Consider the following 27,983-nt stretch of genomic DNA (forward strand, 5'->3'; position numbering starts at 1 on the left):
AGATACTTCACACAGCTATATAAAGAAGTTCTCTGGTAATTTATGGGATAATAACTCACATAAAAATGATCAAATTTAAGAAATTCTATTTGCGATTTGTCGGTTACCTTACAATGTATTAAAAACTGGAATGCATTTTTTTTATAAACTTTTATTTGTATGGGGTTATACGAAAAAGGAAAAGAAAAAACACACTATTGTTAAATTTTCTTATTGAAAAATTAGTCAAGAATAAAAACTTGTGAAATTTTCAGTTATAACGACCTCTACATTCATTTAAAAGAATTCCAGAAGAAATTGAAAGAAATTGAAAACAAAAAGAAACCTCATTCCCCCCCCCTCTATTTTAAAACCTATTTCCTAATTATTCATGGTATGACATTCACCATACAAACTGGGAGGGGGTTAGTCTCACCCACCCTCATTTTTGAAGTTCATTCATTTATTCAACAAAAAAAATTATATTTTTTGCAACAGGGGTAGAAGACTCTTTAAGAATTATGCGTCAATAGGAAACAAAAACACCTAGTGATTACAGATTATTTTGCGTATTATCCTACCTAATTAAAATACAAGTATTTACTCTTATTTAACTTAGATCAGTAAATTGAATAATCACTTGATAATTAGTACCCTTTCTTATTCTGCCTGTTGTCTCAACTTTAACCATGTTTTCCCAGATGTTACTTGAGCAATAAGCAGGCCCAATTTTCCTTTAGTTCATTGTACTTGGAGTATACTTTCATTCAAAGACTAAATAATGCTATTATAAGTTGATACTTTTTATAGGGTAGATCTTGGATATAGTTCAATCTAAAATAAAAATATCAAGAATAGAGATAAAAGAAATGTTTATGCTTATTTTATATTTTCATACATTTATTCAACATATATTGAGCAAAAAATTATTAAATTTTGATAACAAAAAAGCAGGAAAAAAATTGTTTGAAAGCAAACAAAAAAGTGGTCATCTCTTAATGTCGGAATGAGATGAGCGTTTAATACAGCAATGGAAAAAGTTAATTTAATTTACAGAAAATAACACATTTCATACAGTTGATATGAAAAACTTAAAATAGGCTGTAAGGAATAAATTTTATCTTGAAAACAAGTAAAAATAAATCTAGCAAATAAAATTTAATGAGCAGATTTAATCAATCACTTTAAAAAAATCACATTTTGGGCAAAGGGTTTTAAAACTTAAACATTTTGCGTGGAGTCATCTCATACATTTCATCCAGCCATCGTTTTTCATATTTTCTAGTGTTTCTAACATGCCTCTTATTTTTTTAAACCAAGATTTACCGCAGTCGCCTCAGACCAGATTAATAGTAAAATAGAATTTTTTTTTTTTACGTTCAGTTAGATTCTATATATTTTTTTAATATAATGTGAAAGATACACCTTCTCTTGGTTCTTTTTTCAGTATTGCTGTTGTTCGCATCCAAGTAAATGGTCTTGAACTTGATGCATCGGCTCAAGTATGGTGACATATTTTTACCGAAGTGTTTTTCCACGCTGAATCAAATAAAGACTCAATAAAATTTGTAAAACTATTAGCAGTTGTTCAAAAGTTACAAAATGTTTCATTGATAAAAAGTACTGTTTTGTACTTATGCATATTGACTTGTTTGTCACCACTAAATACGTGAATCAATATATTTGATTATACGTATTTTCTTTCTCTAAATAGACAGAGATCAAAACTAAATTAATGGAATTAATAAATTTGATGTTTTAAGTGTCAAAATGATTTAATTTATAAAAAGGCCTTGACTTACACCTACTTCCGATTCTACATTTCTTTCTAGGTAACTAAAATGAATAGTACAAATACTTTTAGTAATTATATAGCAATATCAAAAGTACTTAAGTGCTTATACAGCAATGTCAAATATATAAATAGGTACAAATCAAAATTAATGCAGTTTAAAATAAAACTACTTCCAAACTATGCGTCTTACAGGTTAAAATCTTATTCGGCTTCAGCAATTCGATATATCGAAAAGGGAATATGTTCAAAATAAGATATTAAATATTCCTGAAACTGTTAACAATAAAGTGATCTTGATTTCATTTGAATTCGTTTTATCTGATTCAATTAATTCTAAAAAAATTCACAGTATCTAAAACTATTTTCATCTGCACAGAAATGTATTTAATCACAAAGGCTTTTATAGCTTCTGATCTATTAGCTGCATCAACGTGGACGATATTTTATTCGATTAAGTGTAAAATAATATTTCGGAACAACATGGCTTTTTTCTAGATAGCAAAGTGTAAGATTTTGATAGCAGCTCTTATTGGGAGAAGGAAAATTTTATTAAATTCATTTCATTAGTTTAGGATACATGGCCTGAAGCTATATTAAAATCGCCTCCTTGCCTGAACTATTGGGGTATGGCTACTCATTTTGCGTGTCAAGAATCCTAATTCATAGAAAACATTTTGCACAGAGAAGATAAGCACTTTCAAAGTTTAAGAGTAATTTTTTGTTTTTTAACAAGAAAAATTTCCAATTCATAAAATGTTTTGTGGGACATGACCTATACTGTAATGTATATACTGCGAAACTATTGAAAGTCTGAGTTTTGATGTTTCATACTCTTAAAGTTAAAAAGGCTCCTTCAAAAATTTCGCATTTTATAAACCCTTCCTGTAAAGAGATAAGGTTCCCGATTTCAATAAATGATATGTATGCTTTTTTCTCGATTTCCATGTGCATTATTAATAATTATTAATACATTTTTTGAGAACATTGATTTTATAAACTTTATTATTGATTATTAACAGATTTCCCTGATATTTACAAATTACGAAATTATTTATGCAAGAATTTAATTTTCACACATAGTTGCGATTGAAAATACAAATTCAAATATGATCCTAATATTCAAAAACATATTTTTAATAAAATAATAGTTTAAATGTATGAAAACGAATAATTTAATTAAGACTGTATTGATAAAAAAATAACTTGAAACTATAATGAAAACTTTTAACAGCAAAAAAACTGAAAATTCCCTGAAATTGTTTATAAAATGTTGATGAAAATCACTATAATTAAGAAAAATTATATTGCATGTAAACTAAACGAAATAACTAAAATTAAAGGAAATAATCATTAAAATCATTAAGTTATAATAAAATAATATATAAAAAATATGGTTTCATAAATAGCATAAGAGTGATAAGTATAGTATTATTTGGTAAAATTACTAAACTTTTTCTGAAATTATTAATTTTTATTCAAGTCAAAATTCGCGCTTAGATGTTTTAAAGAATACAACTTAAAAAGAAAAATTGTAATTTTAAAAACTTATAAGGGAGCTAACACTACACTTACTTATGCCAACTGGTATAATTTGAGTATCGTAAATTAAAATGAATTGTTATCGTATATTAAATTGAAAAATTAAAATGCGCATAAATTAAACTAAAAAAGTAAACTAACATAAAAACTATTGAGAACTATTGTCAAATTTAAGAAATTCTATTTGCGATATGCAGGTTACCTTAGAATGTATCGAAAACTGGAATACATTTTCTGATAAACTTTTATTTGTATGCAGAAGTTGTTTTTCGTATTTTTAACATACTTTTGATGCAGAACATCACTAAAGGTACAAGAAAATTGAAGTTTGTCTTTTATTTTCATCAATTTACAGAAAAAACCATTAAAGGAACGCTTGTTCCTTCACTGGTTTTTCATCGCCTGGGGGATCCAGTGAATAAACAACCCCTTATGTCAGTACTTTGTTATGCTATGATGCTTAAAAAAAACAATAAAACGTAACTCCAATAACTAAATTTTGAATTCTCTTTTTTACAATGAGAAAAATAAAACTATTGCATGCAATTAATTCCACTACAAACGTATAAATGCAAGCACTCACCTTATAATTTTTTCAAAGAAACAAGGTGTTGCAGAGATAATAAAAAATTCAAAATTTTTTCCAGATAAGTCTATTTGACCAGGTAATTCAAAGCATTGCTAGATGACTTCCCATTGTTTGGCAGTATGCTACTGTTACCAATCAATCTAAAGAAAAACTTTCAAATTCTTGTTTTTAATCAATATATATGAAATGTTCCTTCACTGGTTGGTTTACCCTATATAAGCTTTACTCTATAGCTATATGGAGTACAAATATATTTGATCTTATATCGAGTTTCACTATCAGTTCGAAATCTACAAAAATGAGAAAATAACTGGAAGAAAAGATATATTATTAGTATTTTTTTGAAAGGGAAACTTTTAAACGAGATATAAGATGAAATAGTCTTAAAAATTATAAAATCAGTTTAAAAAAACTTGTTTTCGATGGCTTCGCTCGAAAAATTAAAATATAAAGTACTTAGTGTAGCTTTTCAATTTGTGAGAATCGAGATCTCTCAGTTAATTCTGATAAAATGTTCATTTAAAATAAATTTTATCTTTAAATGAGTTGCAAGAATTCCTTATTATTTTCTTAAAGAGAGAAAAGTTGGGGATTTATTTCGTATTGTTATTATTAATCATAAAACTCCAACTTTTCATCCGCTTTTCTTTTAAAAGTTAGTAAGAAATTCTTGTAACATATTTTAAGATAAAATTTTATATAAAATGAACATGATGTTTGATAAAATGACTGCGACTATATCAACTCAATTCATATATTACACTCAATATTTTGATTTTTGTTTTTGCTGGCAAAACCATAGAAGTGTTGTTGTTTTGTAAAATTTAATCTTACTCTTAAGCAATTACTTGGAGGAAATTGTTTTTAAATTTTATTTATAAAACACTGAGTATGACTTTTATACATAATAATGCATTTAAACATGCCCTAATCAAAATTTTTTTATTCACAATAAATCAATTAAACAAAAACAGTAATAATAATAGGAAAAGTTCATCAATTCTTTTATTCCAGAATTTATAATTCAGCATCATTTGTAAAATTTAATAACACATAACGATAATAAAAATGTAATGATAAATGCAAGATTATCAGCAAAGGCATCATATTTTAGTTGTAAATCTAATTCTGATTGCAATATCTTACATTTATTTCTCTGCATAACTTGATGTAATATATTTCTATATATTAATGTGGGTCGGACTAATCGCCAAGATAATGTTTGATTTTTATAAATTGCACCTCTCACATGTCAAATAGAAGAGAGACCTACCTAGAAGTGCAATCCGCATGCTGTTAGCAGTGTGGGGAGGGGGGGTATAATTGAGGCAATTATTAAGCACAGTAAAGAGGGATACAATTCTCTTCATACACTCCAATGTATAACTAACTATGTACCAGCAAGATTTGATTAATTCTTAAACTATACTCCTAACACCTGTTCAGAGCAACAAATAGACAAGAAGTCCCTACTGAAGAGACCACCTATCGAATTCTTATCTTCTAAACTGAAAATTTCATTCTAGTTGGTGAAACATTTCTTAAAAATAAATTGATTTTTTTTTTCATTTCAGTACCTCTTTTTCATGCAATTAGGCGAGGACAACAAATATTCGTTTAAACGAGGAAGTTTAACATTAGTGTCATATAAAATTATTTGGTTTCTTTAAATTTTTTTCATATAAGCGGGTTATTCGATTATCTGATGTGCTATTAATTAAGTAGGGATGACTCTGTATATGTGTGTATACAGTTTTTGGATGATTTATTTTTCATTGGTTTCAATAGCTAAAAAAACTAACTATTCCATTTAATCATCAAATATTCCCACAAAAATCAATCTAAAATCAATCAAATTATGTTAACAAAAATAATCTTTCAATACTCATTTTCAACCCTTAAAACAGGGAGAAAATATTTTCAAACTGTAAAATATAGTTCCAATTGCTTAATTCGAAAGTTAAAAGCCAGTAATATTCTTTATTCTTTTTGAAAACTTCACCTTATCTTCGGGACTAATTAAACGATTCAAAAATTCAAGAACATAATGGTTAAAAAAATATTTATTTAAAAATAATTACAGGTAATATGAGATTAATTGCTTTCTTCATAGTTTTTTTTAAATGAGAGGTACATAAAGTTTTCACAATAATTTAAGGAATGTTATCTCAGACGACAAAATCTAAAATTTTTGAAAAAAAAAATTTTTATTTACAAAAACTTTATGAAAATTTTCGCTATTGTCATTTAAAGAAGCAGAGTTTTTGAAATGAGAAAAACGTGAATGCCTTACAAATTAAAATATGATTAAAATTGGAAAAATTAAGTTATAAAAATTATAAATAAATAAATGATAATAAATGATAAATAAATAATATTTTACACTCAGTAATTTTTAAATAAAAGACTTTTATAATTTAGTGCAATTTTCTTTTAAATTTTATTTTTTTCTGAAGGTGTGATGAAACACTCAAAAAGGTAGTCCCCCATATTTTGAAGGGTACTCTCACAATATCCGAGAGAAAAGACACATAATTAAAAAATATATTTCTAGAAAATAGGAGATTGTGAAAAAATTTAATTAAGCATACCTTTAATACTAGATTTTCTGAATGACTAATAAAAATGCTAATAAAAAATAAAAGACAGTCGAACTCCGTTAAAATGAACTGTCTGAGGACCCTAGTGATAAGTTCACTATAAACGATGGTTCACTATTTTCAATTTCTGAAAAACTATTTTTAGCACATAATGGAAATAGTGATTACGATAGTACATAATTGTTCCAATAAAATTTTAATTGATTAATTGAATTAAGAATAAAAAGTAAAATGATTAATTTCTAAGTCCTACGGAAGAAATTAGTGATTTCTGACGCACTACGATTCGATGTGAAGCACAGTTCAACAATTTCCGTAAAAATGCTAATAAAAATGCTAATAAAAAATAAAAGACAGTCGAACTCCGTTAAAATGAACTGTCTGAGGATCCTAGTGATAAGTTCACTATAAACGATGGTTCACTAATTTCAATTTCTGAAAAATTATTTTTAGCACATAATGAAAATAGTGATTACGATAGCACATAATTGTTTCAATAAAGTTTTAATTGATTAATTAAATTAAGAATAAAAAGTAAAATGATTAATTTCTAAGTCCTACGGAAGAAATTAGTGATTTCTGACGCACTACGATTCGATGTGAAGCACAGTTCAACAATTTCCGTATCAACAATTAATACAGAATACAGTGTTTTTTGATACCCATTTTCTGTAGTAAGAAAATCTCATTCCTGAGATAAATTGGTGAAATTTCTGGCTCTTCATCAACATTAAAAATTTGACACTGCTTAAAGAAATGCCTCCACTTAAAATCATTAGTGAAAAAAAAAGGAAGGAAAAAAAAAAGGCTGAAAAATTCACTATAAATGAGCTACCCATTTTTAGCTGTCCACTATAAGCGCATAAAATAACGGTAGTTGAATGAAATCATAAGAACCACTAAAAAGTTGATTACTATCGGGTGTTCACTATATTGCAGGTTCATTATAGTGGAGTTGCTTTGTATAAAAAATATTCACTGAAAATATAGTACGTTACAACTGTTATTTCAACATGATCGCTATTATTTCAATCAAGGAATGTTTAGTGATACAATGAGTAAACGAAAATGTATATTACCCTAAATAACTGGTTTTAATTATTGAATTTTCAAGTATTGAGTACCAATAGTAACGTAAGGTTTCTAAGGTTTCGTAACGTAAGGTTTCTAAGATTAAGACGAAATTTTAGGTTATGAATTTATTATTTTCTAATCAGCAAATAAACATAGTAAACGTAAAATTTCTCAATAAACGTAACTTTTTTCGATGGATTTAGATTTTCGGTCATTAATTTGAAAAATTTAGTCGCATGCGTTGGCCCTTTAATATTAATTTTAGTTTTTGCATATTTCGTTATACCAGGGGAAAGTTTTTAGCGCATCAATAAGTTTTTGTCCACATTTTTAAAATTTGCAAATTCAAAGATTTGTTAATTCAATTACTTTGCACTATTTTTTAGTCATATAGTTTAAATCCTATATAGTTTAAATTTCTATTTGTAAAATTTCACAATAACTGATGGAACTTCCATTTTAGCGAAATTGATGTAGTAAGCGAATACTTAAATTAGTTGCTAAAATAGCGATTTTTTAAAAAATAAACAGCATTGAATATAGCAATAAACTGAATTTTTTTCTTGTAAGTAGGAAGAGTACTTTTTGGAAGGTAGTAGTGATCAATGCTATTCCCGCATGTATGTTATACAAAAATAAAGGACTAACTTTTAAGAATAAATGAATTTAAGGTTGAACGAAATTTTTATTTGAATTTTCTTTATCGATACTAGAAATAAATGAAAATATCTTCCATTTTGCCCTTTTTTTATACAATACAACATATAAAAAACAGCGTTTTAAAAAAATATGCCGTAATCGTTATATGTTGAGCTTTCACTGTACTCTTTTGATTCACTTTCTGGCTAATTCAATAGTAAGCTAATTTTCAAAATCCCGCTAATGGTTTAAATATATATTGCTTTTAGGTATAATAAAACGGGCATAAAATAAGTTGAACTCAAATTTCATATTCGGAAAAAAAATTAACTTTAAAAATGGACAGGACATTTTTCTTTACTTTGATAGGTAAGGAAATTGATGATTCACAATTCTAGATTGAGAAAAGTATATATTTTACAATCCTTTGTCCATGAACCCATCTTTACAACTTTTGACTGAAAAAGATGATTTGAGTCAGTCTGGGGGGTTATTACTAAATACATTTTTCTCATTTATGAAGCAGGAAACAGCCTTTTGTACTTTTAATATGAATGAAAAGTGTCTTTGGCCTTAGGTATGATAAGAGGTGTGACAATAACAATGTAGCGAAGTATGTTATCTCAAACAATCAGCGTTCCTGCTCCTTCGTCACACGAATTCTCCCCCTCTTCAGTCGGTGTACTCCTTAATCCATCTTCAACTGTCAAAATCGGAGAAGGAAAATCGGAGGGGTGAAGAACTAAGATGGAGCTTGGAGAGAGGTGCTGGAGGATTATCCTTTATCGCCTCTTATTTGCAAATTATTTATAACAAGCTGATTATGATGCTGATTAGTAGAGGAAAGCACGTGCTTTTTTGAAAGTTATAATCTGAAAATTTCAAAAATTTATTTATGATTTAAGTATAAATTATTTAATTTCAGACAATTTATCAAAAATGAAATAAAATAATTCTATATTTATAATATAAATGGTGTTTTAAAAATCATACATTTCCATGAATTATAACTTAATGTTTGTTAATCATTTTAGTTTGCAGTTATTTAATTAAATTTATGTTATGTTATTAATGTTCAGTTATAAATCATTATTAATTTATTAAAAACATTGCGTAATGATTCTTAAATATAAGTTCTCAAAGGTTTTAATGTTGGTTTCAATTTTTCCTTGGTTTACATTTATGCGCATTTTAATTTTTCTTAGTTATGATACTCAACTTATACCAGTTTTTTCATTATTTCGATTGTAACTTAATGATGTTAAAGTTAAGTTCTCCTAATTGTAGTTATTTAGTTTAATTTACGTACAATGCAAATTTTTATTAATTATAGTGATTATTTATCAAAATTTTGTAAAAAAATTTTAGGAAAATTTTCAATTTTTTAAATGTCCAAAGTTTTCATTTTTTTGATGTCATGTCATTTAAACTTATTTTTTATCTCTATCATCTATATTTATTTATTCGTTAATTTACAATTATACTACTGTTTCATTAAAATTATATTTTGTGAATATTTGGATTATTTTTGATTTTTTAATATTTTTCAATCATGGCTATGCGTGGAAATTTAATTGTAGCATAACTCTTATACGAATAATTTCGTAATCTCTTCTTAAAGAAGTAAATGTTAGGGAAATCTGTTTTTAACGGTTAACAAAATGTATTAATAATTATCAAAAATGCACATGGAAATCGAGAAAAAAAGTTATATATTCATTTATTAAAATCGAAAGCTTTATCTCTTTACAGGGAGGGTTTACTAGCATTGCAATTTTTAGTAATACACAGGGCTGACGATTCTAAGGTTGCTCAGTAATCTCTTAATTTATTCCTTTCTTTGTGCGTCAGACATAGTTTAATGCATTTTTTGTCAGTATACCTGGTGTAGTAATTATTTTTGTCTGATTCTATTACTTTCTACATCTAGTCATGTAAATTTGAAATGCATTTTCCTCACATTTTAATTTTCAATCTTCGCAGTTTACTTTGATTTTTTGTTAGTCAATGAAAATCCGAAGAAAATGATATTTTTTGAAAATTTCTCTATAATAATTCTTATTCCTCGGTCTTTGTTATTTTTCAAACATTTTTAAACTAAATGGTACTTTTTGTTCATTTTTGGGATTAATTTTGTAACCCGCAATTCTTAATTCTTATTAATAAAATAAGTCTTCATGAAAGCTCTGTAATAGTTTTAAGGTGTACAACAAATTTTTCAGATTTATTTCTTGTTTAATTGTAAATATTTCTTTAAAACTTCATTTTCATAGGATTTTAACTTTTACATTGTTTATGTTAATGATATTTTTGTAAATTGTTTTCTCTATATTTTTTTAGAATAATTTAAAGTCATTAAATATATTTCATTCAATTTATACTTGAAATTTTTTAAATATTTTGAAAGTATATAACATAATTTCCCAATATCATTAGGTTTTTCAAAAATTTTTTAAAAATTTTCTTTAGTCTTTTTCGTTATCCAGCTATCCAATTTTGTTTCGAATAGCTATTATTCGAAAAATAATATTACATTGTTAAGTTAAAAAAAATAATAATAATCATGTATAACATGCAATATACTTTAATATACAATACACTCTAATATACAATAAATGTTAGGTTATAATTTTAGAATTGACAATGTGTTTAGATTATACTTCGTTAAATACGAAACATATTTAAATATGGCACGCTGGAAGATATATATACATATATTTTAATTTGTGTAAATATATATATATTTCCTTTTATGTAAACTTAATTTTTAATTTACACTAAATCAGAGAAATCAGATGACTTGTTAAAATTAATATGTTAATTCAATCTGTTTTTTAGGAGCGAAGAACCATTTCATCTCATTATGATTAGAATGCATCTATAAAATGTCTTGCTCACCATTAACAAATTTAAAGGAGTAAAATTACAAAATTAATTAAATGTTAATGCACTTTTTTCTTTTTAATTTGTTTTCGATTGATAAATCATTTTTTGTTAACTAATTTGTTGCTGTGAATGGAATAGTTAAATCATAGTCATAAACAAAATAAATAATTTAAATAATTACAATTAGTTAATTACAATATAAATAATGCAGCTAATTTTAAAATATTAGATCGGACGAAGTTTATGACTTTGCATTCAGAACATACCCTATAGGATAACCCTATAGCCTCTGTAACTCTGTGGGGGAAACATTTTGAGCGTGTTAGGTGGGTCATCTTGACCATCATTTAGTAGCAGGTGTTCCTTTGTAGCACTCCTTACAATGCCTTTTGTTCATTTTGGGGGGAATAAGTTTGTGACGAACCGTACCCGTCATCAAACAATCCTCTACCTTATGGGGGTGGTCGTCAATTCGCAGGTGTTGTTCTGAGAAATTTTTATTTAAATTAACTCATTTCTGAGAAAATAAAAGATATCCTTTAGGAGATTGAAGCAGGAGTGATTGACTTTTCCTCCTTACTTTGAATTCCTTTATCAGATGAGCAATTTTAAGAACGAGACAATCGCTTTTTTTTGAGTGGAACTTCTTAAATGTGTTGTAAAACTCAAAGATTTTTGAAAAGGAAAGTCTTCTCTTTTATATGAGTTTTTATAATTTCTTCAACTTACTAATGGACCTCATTTAACACTTTCTATAGCTTATCTCAACTTTTGACCGCACTCCTACCGAAACTTCTAAAAACATATTTTAAACGTTATAAGCAACCCATATTTTCATGGTCAAAATTCTAAATGGAATTTAAAAAACGTGAGGTTATTTAAAGAAGGGTAACTTTGTGCTTGATTTCACAACTTAACTATATTTTTGCGCTAATTAATCAACTTAGTCAAAGTCAGAGTGCAAAACCCTTAAGTTATAATGCGTGAAAATCTGACAATTGCATAAAAAATATTTAGAATGCTTTTTTTTCATGTTCACTGCATGAAACCTGGTACATTTTTAATTATGTTTCGCTTTTATTATACATGTTCCGTCAAATATTGCAAAATTAAGCGAAATTGTTTCAATGATATAGTTGCTAGGCCAAAATTTTCGGAATTGTACATTTTGTTTGAATTATTTGTAAGCCATAGTCTTATCCACAAAGTTATTTTCGTGGTGAAAATGGAATGCGCAAACAAAAGAAGAAAATTGGAAGAGAATAAAGAAATTGAATGAAAAATTTGACTTTGCCGTAAGCAGTTTCAAAATTTCACATAATTTTCAAATATAATCTTCGTTTATAGTGCAAAGAAAAAAATATATTGAAAACTGAAGTAACTTTCAAAATTAAAAATAATTAAAAATGCCTTTAAATTACTTTAAAGATATTACTAAAAATTGTTAGTCGCCTTATTATCTAATGTTGTCCATATAAGCTATCATTGGAAATTACAAATTACATTTCTAATTACATTAAAAAAAAAGATCATTCTCAATAAGATGGAGAATAATATCAAATCAAAAGTGTTTTAAGATTTTATTTGTAAAAATTATTTCTCTTAAACACAAATATTAATGTTGGAGATGAACTTTTAGATAGTAAATTTGAAGACTTTTTTTGAAGGTTTATATCATTTATAAATTGCTTCAATGACGCAATCCGTAATTAAATTTTATTTTTGCACAAATATTCAATGTTACTTAATTGAATTCTAATAATAACGTTTTTTTTTTAAATATTTGAACGAAATATTTAAATTTTAAGGGATTGTGATAAAATTTTATAATGCTTTTTGAGCCTCATAAAACTTTTCTTTTGGCATAATTAGCCCCAAAGACATGCCATTCTTGCAAAGAGTAATTGTAATTGATAAGAGCTTCAAAGCATATAATACCCCGAATGATTTCTTATAGTTTGTATGTTGCATGGAGAGAATTGTGGGGGGGGGAGGTTATGACTTGACACGAGTGACAATAGTTATGATTCACTGTCCAGGTTTGACCAATGGGAGGTATCTATCTATTGTTGTAGCAAAAGTACATAACTGTTACTTTAAAATTGTAGTATTAATTTCGGTGTTGTACGGTGAGTTCGTGACTTAGTTCCTTAATAGTTATATTAGAACAAAAGTGTAGTTACCTGATTATAGTCTTGAAGCTTGGTGTAGTGAATTTTCCATCAAGATTTTTCGGAAAACTCTTAAGATCCTTAACGATGTCTCTGATCAAGGATATTAAGTAATTTTACCTTATTTTTTATTGATTTATTTATTGATTAATTAAGGCTTTTCATTCTTCTATCTTCATTTTATTTAATACGTTCTAATTAGAAAAAAAATGCGGCTTACGGTTATGTTTCATCTGTGTCTGAACAAGTTTTAGCATTTAAAATTTTTTAGTATTTGTAATTAGTATTTGAAACTGTGGAATATATTTGAAAATAAACTAGGAAAGTAAATATGAATTAATGTAATTTCAATTTAATGTAGGATTTAATTGATTAAATAATTTGTTTTTGAAGCAAAGAGCTTTTTTTTAAATTTGATTAAGTTTATTGCTGAAATGAATTTTGCTATTTAAAGTATTTATTAATTTATTTTTTAATATATTCTGTTCCGTGGTATCAAGAATCCGTTAGTTCTGCCTTGAAGTGCCTAACTCCACGAATAGTTTTTTTTAATTTAAATTAAATTAACCTAATTTCCTTAAATGTATTTTATTAATTAATGCTAATTAAAATTCATGTTGTTAAATATTTATTTTGTGGTATGAGGAATTAGTTGATTTTTTATTAAAACATCCGAAATTATATCTCATTTCTTCTCTCTTTTGTAATGCTTTTTTCTCCAAAGTAAATATAATAGAGTGTATTAAATTATTTGTTTTTGTTCTCCTGAAACTGGTTTTTAGTTAAATTTAATTAATGATATGGATTTCGTTATTTAAAATATTGTCATAGTCAAAGTATTGTTATTAAATTTTTGTCATAGTCAATAGTAGACACTCCTGTTGTTGCTGCAATGCGCGCATTGGCTATTACTTTTTATTTGGTTTAGTATTTATTCGTTCAAATTTACTATTTTGAAATCTTTAAATTAATAAATTCTGAATTAGTTTTGTTATTTTAAATATCTGGTAATGTTATTATTTTGTCAAATATTTTTTTTGTGAATAAACTTTCTTTATTTTACTTGCGAAAATGGATGGAAAAAAAGTGATTACGTTACACACTTTTAACTTCGAAAAATTGAGTCAAATGCTTATAGAATTTTTTTCTTCTTACAAATAAATCTTTTTTTGAAAAAAATATGGTAATTTTTAACAGAGAAATTAAAATATAGAAAGGGATTTAATCCCATTATACTTGAACGCAACTGCTTATAAATAAAAGTGTTAGCATAGAGGACCATTTGAGATGACCCATGGTCGAATCTCAGCGTCTCGAAGACTGGTCGTACGAATGCTGCTCTCGGCATGCACTGACCACAATGCAGGCTTACATTTTTTGTAGAAGTTTTTATTGAAATAACAGAATTTTCAGAAATAATAGTACTTATCTGGTGAAAAGACAAGCGCCTGTTTTTTTGAAAAAAAAAAGGATAAAAAAACAGTATTTTTCTGTGAGATAAACAGTTTTATGCTGATACTTGAGCTCACTGTTTTTTCCATAAATTTAAAAATTTTTTTTTTAGTTTTAATGTGTGAAAGTTAAAACTCTTAAAACGGTTCCAGATAAAGCATATTAGAAAATGACAATAGAAAGTGCAATTGAAATCTTTTTTACAAGATTGTGTCCTTCCTTAATAGATAAGTTTAGTACTAACCATCCCTCTTAGCTAAAATGTTGGTTTTATTTTTATTAAATATTGGTAATATTGGCTTGGAATTTTGCGTGTATTTTTAGATCTTTTTTTGTAATTTTATTTTTATGTGCGGCGACTAACTGCCTTTCATCATTTTACCACTTTCATGTTTTTTTTTCTATTTTGGGCATTAATAGCTGAATCACCATTCTATAATAATATTTAGTGTATCACACAAAAGGTAGACTGAAATTACAGGTCTAATACTAAAATAAAAAATAAAAAGTTCGAAAGAACTGTTTTCCTACCTTTGAAAAAAATCGTTAGATTTTGGAATGCAAGGTGTTTTTGAACTACCAAAACTTAAAATTATGCAAGGTATGATCTTAAGAAGCTACAGGGGCTGAACAAAATAATAGAAACACTTTTACACTGAGAATTTTTTTTTCAAGTTTCTCAAAAAATCTTAACGCATAATCTTATTACTTTAGAAGTGTATAGCTTCTATAATTTATCCTACATATAAATGAAATTCAAAGGATTGAGTGACAGACAATATATTATAAACCGAAAATAATGTTTTTAATCTGTCTATGACAAAAAATATAAAGCGATAGATTTGTAATTTGTGAAGTTATTTTGGTTTACTATAATTATCCAAAATTTTGTAAGCCTGACTTAAATATTTATGGAGATATGGTCATTTTTATATAGAGTTTATTTTTTTTTTTTGTTTAAGGTTTTTTTGCTCTATAACTTTAAAGATATAAAGTAAAATTGTGGAAGACTCCTGATTATTTTGGGCTTTATTTTAAAAAGTACGAAAGCTACATAGAAAACTGCTCGGAGCTTTTTAATTTTTTTAGATATTCAAGTGGGACTTTTGATTAGTTGCCAAATATGATTCACTACAAAATTATGAAAAAAGAATGTAAATGTTTTTCTCAATTTTTAAAGCAAACATTTTGTGATTAATTTTGAATTTCTGTAAAACTTTTGATTAATTTCATTGAATTTTATTATTGAAATTATAGCAAAACAACGCAAGACAAAAAAAAAGTTTTTTTTAAAATTTTAATAAAGATCCCTATATCTCCATAAATATTTAAGATATGCATACTAAAATTTGTGCAACTATTGTATGTAAGAACTAAAATAATTCAAAAAATGCAAATTTATTGTTAAATTTTTTGGTATAGGGTGTTCAAAAGCGTTTTTTTTTTCGTTTGCAATTCATTGTCAGTCCCTCAAACCTTAAGAAAAGCTTTAAAATTTATTGATATGTATGAGAAATCGCATGATCTACACACTTCTAAAGTTATAAAATATTTCGTTATCTATTTTCGAAGAAATTTGAGTAAATGTAGTAGTATAAAAGTGATCCCATTATTTTGTCTACTACCTGTAATATTGCAGATGAATTTATTAAATTTGCTTCATACAAAATAATTAGTAAATGAATTAGTGGATGCAAATTTTTTTCCTGAACTGTAAATTAACGCTGTGAATACTGAAACCTAGAAAATAATACCTCAATTTAGTTTATGTTTGAAAAATATATATGACTCATAGTTGAATTTTTAAAATTGTTTTTAAAAATCCGAAATTTCTCACTAATGAGTTTAAAAGATTTATATCCATTTAACTATGCTTATAAACAGCAAATACTCCATATTCTGTACACTGTAAGAGATTTCGGATCAAATTACGGTATAAAGCACCGCCACTCATGGTGTCGATACTTTTTACCATAAAATCCACTCTTACTGGAGCATGTTACGGAGCAAGAAATTTGATATATTGTCATTTTTACAGGAATAATTACCGTGAAATCATTGAAGCACTTTAATTGAATAAAAACTACTGTAAGATTTAAAGTATGTATATTATTTTACGGATGAGTAATATAGACGATGTACTTTATATCGTAATTTAATTTAGAATTTCTTGCAGTGTAACAACCATTGTGTGTTTTATTTCAATGAACTGTCGTGTGCTTCTTCATTTCTGTAAATATTATGGCAATGGACTTGCAATGGGCTAATAGTTTTTGGTGACCTGAAATGTCAAGTTATATCAGGTTACAAGCGAAACAAGATATTATTTAAGCTGTTTAAGATTAAGTTTTATGATCTAAAAGTCTTATTTTAAAATTCTTATTATTATTTAAGTCAAATTTTTAAGAAAAGGATGCTTAAAATTAATTTATGTCGTTAATTTTTTCGAGTCATACAGTTTTTGAGTGTTTGGTGTTTTGAGTGTGTGATTTTTTCTCTAATGAGTGCAAGAAAAATGTCATGTAGATTTAACTAAGCGGAGACTAGAAATGCAGTGTACATTGTAAAAACTTCTGAAATGAATTACGATAAAAATTACTGGTATACTTAGTGTATCATCTTCAAAATCCATTTTACTGTAAAATCCATTTTACTGTAAAATCAATTTTTACTGTAAATTTAAGGCATTAAATCCATTTTTACCGAATTTAAGGCATTAAATCCATTTTTACCGAATTTAAGGCATATGGTGCGTTTTCTTGTTTTCAGTGACGCCATTTATTTTAAAGAATGCGACTTCAGCCACACACTCTCGTCACAGCCCGTGTTAAAGGACGAACCCAATCATACATCCACAGATCGTAATTTTGACCTAAACCAGAAAACGATTTGTTAGAGTCCAGAGTTATTGATTTGTTATGGGAACTTAGAGGACATAGTGACCTGACAGTGCACCAGTCGCCATTTACTATACAAGGGGAGTCTTCGCTCGGCTGGGATGGAGCTCACGGCTTCTCGGGCATGGTTCCAATGCCCTACCAAACCAGCAGGCTATTCCAGCCCTAATGAAAATTTATACATTAGTTTATAGAATCACATTAATTCTACGGAGTCATTTATTAAATTATGGGGATTTAGGGATTTTACAGTAAATATTATTGCAAAGTTTGCAGTATATAACTTTTGTCGGAAATTTTTTAGCCTTTAAACGCACTGGCACCCTGAGTGTCAGTATTTTTCACCGTAATTAGTTTCGGAATTTTTTACAGCGTAATATAATAATACCATTGTTGATACATTACTTTTTCATGAAGTGTTATGATTTAATTGCTTATGTAATTCTTTTTCAGAATCTCAGCACCTGTTAGGCCCGTGCAACAGACAAAGAGAAAAGCAGTTGAAGATATTGCTACTAAAAACACCAAGAGTATGAAAGGTGATCCTGAAACAGAGAAACTTCAGCAAATTCCCAGGTGCCGATTTTTTCCGAAGTGCCGCATGGGTCAAAAGTGTCACTTTCAGCATCCAACCTGCAGGTATAATGCCGCATGCAGAAATCTGAGGTGCATCTACCGACACATTGGTCCAAGAAAAATAGAGCTCTTCGAGAACAAAGAGAACGAGCAACCCAATAATTTCCGACAGCTGCTCGAGAAATTAGAAAAACAAAAACCTAATCCATACAAATGGGTAAAACCTAAAGATGTTGGTGCAAAAAAAGATGTACCATAGACACAGAAAATTGGAGGTAAAATAGATATTTTAACGAACGCGATTTCAATTAACAAATCAAATTCCGTATCCATCTTTGCACACGATTGAAGGAAGAGTACGCGGTCTCTGCAATGAATGAGGGAAATGTTATTTGAGTAATGTTGTATGAATTAGATTGAAGAATATATAAAAGCAGATGTGTATACTAAGTTAGTTTCTTTTTTAAAGATTTCAATAAATTTTTTAATTCTATTTTTTTGTTCTGTAGTTATTTAAAAATTTATTTTGTTTCTGATTTATTGCTTTATTTAAATTTTTTTTTTAATTTGCAAGATTTGACACTTCAGTATTTATTCATTTACCGAGAAAAAAGTCAATTAGCAAATTTTTTTCTAGCACGAGATTAAGATTCTTGCCACATTTAAACATACAGTCGATTCAAACTTTTGCTTAAAATATATTAATTCAGAACTGTAATAATAATAAATTTCCCAAGCCTTGTTAATTATTTTTGCACTGATCAACTTTAAAAATGTCCCATAAGCAACAGTGTTATAGGTTTAAATCTGAGAATTATTTAATGTTATATATTACTCATAACAAATACATAAGTTAAAGTAGTGTTTATTTTATATGAATTAAAATGGAAGAATTTTTTAATGTTACATGTTCATTGAAAAATCATTCAATGAGTTGATATTATGCTTTGTTGTTATTTAACAATGAATGATATCTCAGTTTCATAATGATCCAAATCTCTTTAAGTTACTTGTTTTAATATAAGAACTCTTTATCCAATTCACATCAAATTTTAGTGTAGGAAATTTGAGTAGTACATGTTAGAATTTCAATTTTTTCAAATGTTACTTCAAAGAGAAAGAAATTACATGATGTGTTTTTTAATTTTTTCAAATAAAGATGCAGCAATTAATATATTAATATAATAATTTTATATAAAGAATAATGAAAGCGAGCTTTAAAATTTTAAAACTGCTAAAAACCTAAACAGTTTTGTTAATTTTAACACAAAACTGACAATAAATGTTTATGAAATGTGTTGTTTGTAAATTTTGAATGCTGCATTAAGTATTCAGTACTTCTGATACATTTTGAAGTTCAACAAGCATGCAAACTTTCAAAAGGTTAGATGTTTCACAGAGCTGTGGAGAGAAATTCACAAGAAATTCATGGGATAATAACTCACAGAAAAATCAACAAATTTAAGAAATTCTACTTGCGATTTACAGATTACCTTATAACAAAATGGGTTATACAAAAAATTAAATGAAAAAACACACTATTCTTAAACTTGCTTACTGAAAAATTAGTCAAGCACAAAAAAGTTAATAAATTTTTATGATTTTCTTAATGTATTTTATCAAGAATAAAAACTTGTGAAATTTTTAGTTATAACGACCTCTACATCCATTTAAAAGAAGTCAATTTAGGTAACAAAAAATTGTATACAATCGGATGAAATTTTATTTTTATTCAATTAAAATCAAAAAGAACCTTATTTCCCCCCCTCTATTTTAAAACTTATTTCCGAATTATTCATGGTATGACATTCACCATACAAACCGGGAGAGGGATGTTCATTCATTCATGCATTCAAAAAAGGAAACTATATTTTTTACTACAGGGGTAGAAGACTCTTTAAGAATTATGCGTCAATGAGGAACCAAAACTAGTGATTATTTTGCGTATTATCCAACCTAAGTAAAATACAAGTAATTACTCTTAATTAAGTTAGATCAGTAAATTGAATAATTACTTGATAATTAGTACACTTTTATTTTCTGCCTGTTTTCTGAACTTTAACTATTAAACGATATTTCCCATATGTTACTTGAACAATAAGTAGGTCCAATTCTACTTTTAGTTCGCTGTATTTGGCTTATACTTTCATTCAACAACTAAATACCGCAATTATAAGTTAGTACACTTTAAAGGGTAGGTCTTGGATATATTTCAAACCGAAATAAAAATATTAAGAATAAAGATAGAAGAAATGTTTATGCTTATTTAAAATTCTCATGCATTTATTCATGCATTTATTCAGCATATATTGGCAAAAAATAATGAAATATGGAGAACAAAATATCAGAAAAAAAATTGCTTGAAAGCAAACATAAAGAGTGGTCATCTCTTAATGTCGAAGGGAGATGAGCGTCTAATACAGCTATGGAAAAAGTGAATTTATTTTTTTGAAAATAACACATTTCATACAGTTGATATGAAAAACTTAAAATAGGCTGTAAAGAATTAATTTTATCTTGAAAATAACTAAAAATAAATCTATCAAATAAAATTTAATGAGCAGATTTAATCAATCACTTTCAAAAAAAAAATCTCATTTTGGGCAAAGGGTTTTAAAACTTATACATTTTATCTGAAGTCATAGCATATATCTTACACATTTTAGCCAGAAATCGTTTTTTATGTTTTCTAATGTTTCTAATTATACCTCTTATTTTCTTAACCCAAGACTTACCCAAGTCACCTCAGAGCAGAGTTAATAGTAAAATAGAAAATAAAAATTAGTTACGTTTATTGTATGTACCTTTTATATTTTTTTTATATAATGGGTGAGATACACCTTCTCTTGATTCTTTTTTCATTATTGGTGTTTCTCCGATTCAAATTAAACATCAATAAAGTTTATAGAACTATTAATAGTTGTTCAAAATTTATAAAATTTTTCATCGATAAAAAGTATTGTTTTGTACATATGCATATTGACTTGTTTGTCACCGCTAAATACGTAAATCATTATGTATGATTATACGTATTATTTTTTTCTCTAAATAAACAGAAATAGAAGCCAAATTAGAAGAATTAATAATTTAGAAGTTTTAAGTGTTGAAATGATTTAATTTACAAAAAGGTTTTGACTTACACCCATTTGCGATTCTACATTTCTTTCTAGGTAACTAAAAATGTATGGTACAAATACTTTTGGTAATTATATAGCAACATCAAAAGTCCTTAAGTGCTTATACAGCTGTGTCAAGTATATAAATAGGTACAAATCAAAATTTATGCAGTTTAAAATAAAATTACTTCCAAATTATGCGCCTTATCAGGTTATCTTATTACTTCCAAATTATGCGTCTTACAGGCAATGTTACTCGGTTTCAGCAATTCGATATATCGAAAGGGGAATATGTTCGAAATAAGGTATTAAATATTCCTGAAGCAGTAAATAATATACTGATCTTGATTTCATTTGAATTCGTTTTATCTGATTAAATTAATCCTAAAAAATTCACAGAGTCTAAAACTATTTTCGTCTGCACAGTAATGTATTTAACCACAAAAGCTTTTACAGCTTCTGATCTATTAGTTGCATCGACGTGGATGATATTTTATCCGATTAAATGTAAAATAATATTTCGGAAAAACATGGTTTTTTTCTAGATAACAAAGTGTAAGTTACACCCTCCCCTCAATAAGTTCTAGATTTTGATTGCAGCTCATATTGGAAGAAGGTAAATTTTTTAAAATTTATTTCATTAGTTTAGGAGACATGGCCTGAAGTTATATTAAAATCGCCTCCTTGCCTGAAATATTGGGGTATTGTTACTCATTTTGAGTGTCAAGAATCCTAATTGATAGAAAACATTTTGCACAGAGAAGATAAGCACTTTCAAAGTTTAAGAGTAATTTTTTGTTTTTTAACAAGAAAAATTTCCATTTAATAAAATTTTTTGTGGGACATGACCTATACTGTAATGTATATACTGCGAAACTATTGAAAGTCTGAGTTTTGATGTTTCATATTCTTATAGTTAAAAAGGCTCCTTCAAAAATTTCTCATTTTATAAACCCTTCCTGTAAAGAGATAAGGCTCCCGATTTCAATAAATGATATAAATGCTTTTTTCTCCATTACCATGTGCATTTTTAATAATTATTATTAAATTTTGTGAGAACATTGATTTTATAAACTTTATTATTGATTATTAACAGATTTCCCTGATATTTACAAATTTCGAAATTATTTATGCAACAATTTAATTTTCACACGTAGTTGCGATGGAAAAATAATACAAATTCAAATATGATCCTAATATTCACAAATATATTTTTAATAAAATAATAGTTTAGATGTATATAAAAGAATAATTTAATTAAGACTGTATTGATAAAAAAATAACTTGAAACAGTAATGAAAACTTTTAACAGCAAAAAAACTGAAAATTCCCTGAAATTTTTTATAAAATGTTGATGAAAATCACTATAATTAAGAAGTTATTGCACTTAAATTAAACGAAATAACTAAAATTAAAGGAAATAATCATTAAAATCATTAAGATATGTATGAGATAAAATCATCATTAAAATTCATTTCATTAGTTTAGGAGGCATGGCCTGAAGTTATATTAAAATCGCCTCCTTGCCTGAATTATTAGGGTATTGCTACTCATTTGAGTGTCAAGAATCCTGACTCATAGAAAACATTTTGCGCAGAGAAGATAAGCACTTTCAAAGTTTAAGAGTAATTTTTTGTTTTTTAACAAGAAAAATTTCCAATTAATAAAATCTTTTGTGGGACATGACATATACTGTGATGTATATACTGCGAAACTATTGGAAGTCTGAGTTTTGATGTTTCATATTCTTGAAGTTAAAAAGGCTCCTTCAAAAAGGGTTCTAAAGAATACAACTTACAAAAAAAATTGTAATTTCAGGTATAAGAAAACGGGCGTAAAGTAAGGGAAACTCAAATTTTATATTCGGAAAAAGAACTATTTTTGGAAATGGAGAGGGCATTTTTCTTTACTTTGATAGGTAAGGAAACTGGTGTTTTACAATTCTAGATTGAAAAAAGTATGTATTTTACAATCCTTTGTCCATGAATTCATCTTTACAACTTTTGACTGAAAAAGATGATTCGAGTCAGCTAGGGGGGTTATTACTAAATCATTTTTCTCATTCTTGAGGCAGAAAACAGCCTTTTGTACTTTTAATATACATGGAAAGTGTCTTTGGCCTTAGGTATGATAAGAGGTGTGACAATAACAATGATTCTTAACAATGTAGCGAAGCATGTTATCTCAAACAATCTTTTACCTTATGGGGGTGGTCGTCAATTCGCAGGTGTTGTTCTGAGAAATTTTTATTTAAATTAATTCATTTCTGAGAAAATAAAAGATATTCTTGAGGAGACTGAAACACAAGTGATTGAATTTCCCTCCTTACATTGAATTCCTTTAACAGATTAACAATTTTAAGAATGAGACAATCGCTTTTCTTTAATTTTTTTTTAATGTGTTGTAAAGCTCAAAGACTTTTAAAAAAGAAAGTTTTCTCTTTAATATGAGTTTTTATAATTTCTTCAGTTTATTACTGGTTTTCATTTAACATTGTCTCTAGTTCATCTCATCTTTTGACCGCACTCCTACTGAAACTTCCAAGAACATATTTTAAACATTCTAACGACCCATATTTTCATGGTCAAAAATTTAAATAGAATTTAAAAAATGTGAGGTTATTGAAAGAAAGGTAACTTTGTGTTAGATTTCATAACTTCAACTATTTTCAGCCCTAATTAATTAGCTTAGTCAAAGACAGAGTATAGAATCATTAAGTTTTAATGCTTGAAAATCTGACAATTGCATAAAAGAAATATTTAGAATACTTTTTTTTTCATGTTGACTGAATGAAACCTGGTACATTTTTATTATGTTTCGTTTGTCCTTAGAAGTCAAATATTACTGAAGTAAGCTATATTGTTTCAATGATATAGTTGCTAGGGCAAAATTTTCGGAATTGTACATTTTGTTTGAATTATTTGTAAGCCATAGTCTTATCCACAAAGTTATTTTCGTGGTGAAAATGGAATGCGCAAACAAAAGAAGAAAATTGGAAGAGAATAAAGAAATTGAATGAAAAATTTGACTTTGCCGTAAGCAGTTTCAAAATTTCACATAATTTTCAAATATAATCTTCATTTTTAGTGCAAAGAAAAAAATATATTGAAAACTGAAGTAACTTTCAAAATTAAAAATAATTAAAAATGCCTTTAAATTACTTTAAAGATATTACTAAAAATTGTTAGTCGCCTTATTATCTAATGTTATCCATATAAGCTATCATTGGAAATTACAAATTACATTTCTAATTACATTAAAAAAAAAGATCATTCTCAATAAGATGGAGAATAATATCAAATCAAAAGTGTTTTAAGATTTTATTTGCAAAAAATTATTTCTCTGAAACACAAATATTAATGTTGGAGATGAACTTTTAGATAGTACATTTGAAGATTTTTTTTGAAGGTTTATATCATTTATAAATTGCTTCAATGAAACAATCCGAAACTTAATTTTATTTTTACACAAATATTCAATGCTACTTAATTGAATTCTAATGATAACTGTTTTTTTTTTTAAATATTTGAACGAAATACTTAAATTTTAAGGGATTGTGACAAAATTCTCTAATGCTTGTTGAGCTTTATAGAACTTTTCCTTTGGCATAATTAGCCCCAAGGACATGTCATTCTTGCAAAGAGTAATTATCATTGATAAGAGCTTCAAAGTATATAATACCCCGAATGATTTCTTATAGTTTGTATGTTGCATGAAAAGAATTGCGGGGGGGGGAGGTTATGACTTGACATGAATGAAAATCAGTTATGATTCCCTGTCCAGGTTTGACCAATGGGAGGTATCTATATGTTGTTGCAGCAAAAGTACATAACTGTTACTTTAAAATTGTAGTATTCATTTCGGTGTTGTACTGTGAGTTCGTGACTTAGTTCTTAATAGTTGTGTTAGAAGAAAAGTGTAGTTGCTTGATTATAGTCTTGAAGTTTGGTGTAGTGAATTTTTAATCAAGATTTTTCGGAAAGCTCTTAAGATCCTTAACGATGTCTCTGATCAAGGATATTAAGTAAGTTTACCTTATTTTTTATTGCTTTATTTATTGATTAATTAAGGCTTTTCATTCTTCTATCTTCATTTTATTTAATACGTTCTAATTAGAAAAAAAATATGGGTTACGGTTATGGTTCATCTGTGTCTGAATAAGTTTTAGTATTTGAAATTTTTTAGTATTTGAAATTGTTAAATATATTTGAAAATAAACTAGGAAAGTAAATATTACTTAATGTAATTTTAATTTAATAGAAGATTTATTGATTTAATAATTTGTTTTTGAACTCCTCCAAAAGTTTTTCTAAATTTAATTCAGTTTTTGGATGAAATGGTTTTTGGTATTTAAAGTATTTTATTTGTTTTATAAATTATTTTAATTTGTGGTATCAGGAATTAATTGATTCTGCATTGAAATGTCAGAAATTACATTTAATATCTGATTTCTCCCACTCTTCCAATTAATACAAATTTGTTTTTGTTCTCCTGAAAGTGGTTTTTAGTTAAACTTAATTAAGTTTATTGATGATGTGGAATTCATTATTTAAAATATTTTTTAATGAATTTTATTCTGTGGTCTCAGGAATCAGTTGATTCTGCAACGAAGCCCCAGTAATTACTTTCTAAATATCTCAGTTTTTCCTTGCTGTCTTTTTTAATACCTTTTCTTGCGAAGTAAATGCGATATAATGTAATTTTGATTAAATAATATAAGATTTATTTGATTAAATTATTTATTTTTGACCTAACAAACAGTTTTTAAAGAAATTTTATTTATCTAACTTGATTGCTGAAATAGATTTTATTATTTAAAGTACTTATTAATTTATTTTATAAAATATTTTATTCTGTGGTATCAGGAGTCAGTTTATCCTGTATTGGAGAGACAGGAATTACTCTAAATGTCTCAGCTCTTTCTCTCTCCTTTTTAATACATCTTTTAGCAAAATAAATGTGGCATAATGCAATTTAATTTTAATGTAAAGACTTTTTGATTTTAACTAATGTAATTTTAACTTAATGTCAGATTTATTTGATGAAATAATTCGTCATTAATGCTCCCCGAAGAATTTTTCATTTAAATTTCATAATTAAAATGATTATGAATGACAATTGTTTTAAATAGAGAGCATTATTTCATTAAGAAGTTTTTTATACTGCAATTTCTGTATTCTTTTGCACTTAGGCTATTTAAATGAAAATTGTCTGTCAGAGAAGGAATTACCCATTCAAATTTAGATTTTCCTATTTTGTTTTTCCTAATGAAGGGAAAGAAATATATTACATCTATTGATATAGATTAGAGGAAAATTAAGTCATTTTTAATATTTTGGAGGAGTAAAATAGTGCATGATTTTTTTTCTCTTTAATATGAATTTTGTTAACAAATTTAAGACGATTTTTTGTTAAGAGATTTATTTTTTTCTCTTGCTATAATTGTATAAAATAACATAGTTTTGTCACAGTCAATAGTAGGCACTCCTGTAGTTGCTGCACTGCGCACATTGACTACTTTTTATTTGGTTTAGTACTTATTTCAGGAAAATGGTTCACAGTTACTAACTTTTTATTTAAAATATGTGGTGATGTTAAAATTTTGTCAAATATCTTTTTAGGAATAAAATTTCTTCATTTTATTTGCGAAAATGGCTGTAAGAAAAAGTGGTTACATTGCGTTCAAAAAATATAGTTTCTTTTTTTTAGAAAATTAATGGGTTAAAAGCTTATAAAAATGAATCTTTTTTTACAAATTTATCTTTTTTAAAAAAAAATAGTAATTTTTAATCAGTGACATTAAGATATAGAAGGGGATTTAAGCCCTTTGATCATTTATTTAGCTGCTTATGAGTAGAAATTTTTGAACTAATTACGTCAGAAAATATTAACTTACGTCAAATTTAATTAGATTTTTTTGTAATTGATAATGAAAAATTAACTAATATAATATGTGATTTTAATTTAAAAAAATAAAATTTCAATCTTAGTTATTTTCCAAAATTCAGTTATAATGTAAAGAAATTTCAAAGAAAATATGCTGGTGTAAAAGAGAGGTAAAATATATACAGATATAACCGCTAATTTACTGATATATCACGTACTGCAAGAATAGCCGTATGTATGTCATTGGGCAGTTGAATACTGTAGTAAGGGAAAAGGTTCTCATCTTCACGGATGGGTTTTACTGATTTTTTGACGATATTATCGTTTGTCGATATTACTTTTGCGCTTATACTTTTTGATATTCATCGTGTGTTGATATTTATCAATATTTAGCTTATGTTAAGATTTTTCGTATTTTCTAAATATCATTATGATATATTTTAAATATCGTTTTCGCTATAAATTAAAATTATCGATGTTTCACGATATATTGATTCATGAACTATTAGCTCCGAATTTGGCTGTAAATAATAAGTGAGTCCTAAGTTAAAAGATTTATCGTATACTGTAAAGATTAACTTCCCAGAACAAAAAACTGTTTAAAAAACTGTTTCTGTTTTTAACTGAACTGTTATCCGCTCACTGTAAAAACTTCCTGTTATTTTTGCATACATTCTCTGTATATTTGCAAAGCAGTTTTTCGCACTTTATAAATACTCTTTCTTTTTCAAATCATTTTACGATTAAGTATAGAAATTAGTAGAGAAGTATCGAAAAATACTTG

General features: G+C 26.8%; 2 protein-coding genes across 4 annotated transcripts in view; both read left to right on the forward strand.

Moving 5' to 3' along the window:
* Positions 1 to 13,108: 13,108 nt before the first annotated feature.
* Positions 13,109 to 18,641, forward strand: LOC122272214 (uncharacterized). Its single transcript, XM_087166650.1, has 2 exons — positions 13,109 to 13,382; positions 18,075 to 18,641. The coding sequence occupies exons 1-2, from the start codon at positions 13,360 to 13,362 to the stop codon at positions 18,454 to 18,456; spliced, it is 405 nt and encodes a 134-aa protein (XP_087022776.1). The 5' UTR covers positions 13,109 to 13,359; the 3' UTR covers positions 18,457 to 18,641.
* Positions 18,642 to 25,171: 6,530 nt separating this feature from the next.
* Positions 25,172 to 27,983, forward strand: part of LOC107447130 (uncharacterized) — a 68,380-nt gene continuing 65,568 nt past the window's right edge. Inside the window, exon 1 of one of the 3 annotated variants that reach the window (XM_087166064.1) lies at positions 25,172 to 25,337. In XM_087166064.1, the coding sequence (XP_087022190.1) occupies positions 25,315 to 25,337 (23 nt within the window). In that variant the 5' untranslated portion in view covers positions 25,172 to 25,314. The remainder of the gene's footprint in view (positions 25,338 to 27,983) is intronic. The other 2 variants (XM_087166065.1, XM_087166063.1) reach the window with 2 other exon arrangements.

The sequence above is a fragment of the Parasteatoda tepidariorum genome, chromosome 6, assembly GCF_982258835.1.
Source record: "Parasteatoda tepidariorum strain Cologne lab strain chromosome 6, Ptep-v5.0, whole genome shotgun sequence".
Lineage (NCBI taxonomy): Eukaryota > Metazoa > Arthropoda > Arachnida > Araneae > Theridiidae > Parasteatoda > Parasteatoda tepidariorum.

Bases quoted from the DNA above. Each gene is read 5' to 3' on its own strand.
- LOC122272214 (XM_087166650.1), top strand. From the start codon at position 13,360: ATGTCTCTGATCAAGGATATTAA. The intron at 13,383-18,074 runs GTAATTTTACCT...ATTCTTTTTCAG, and splicing joins TCTCTGATCAAGGATATTAA to AATCTCAGCACCTGTTAGGC.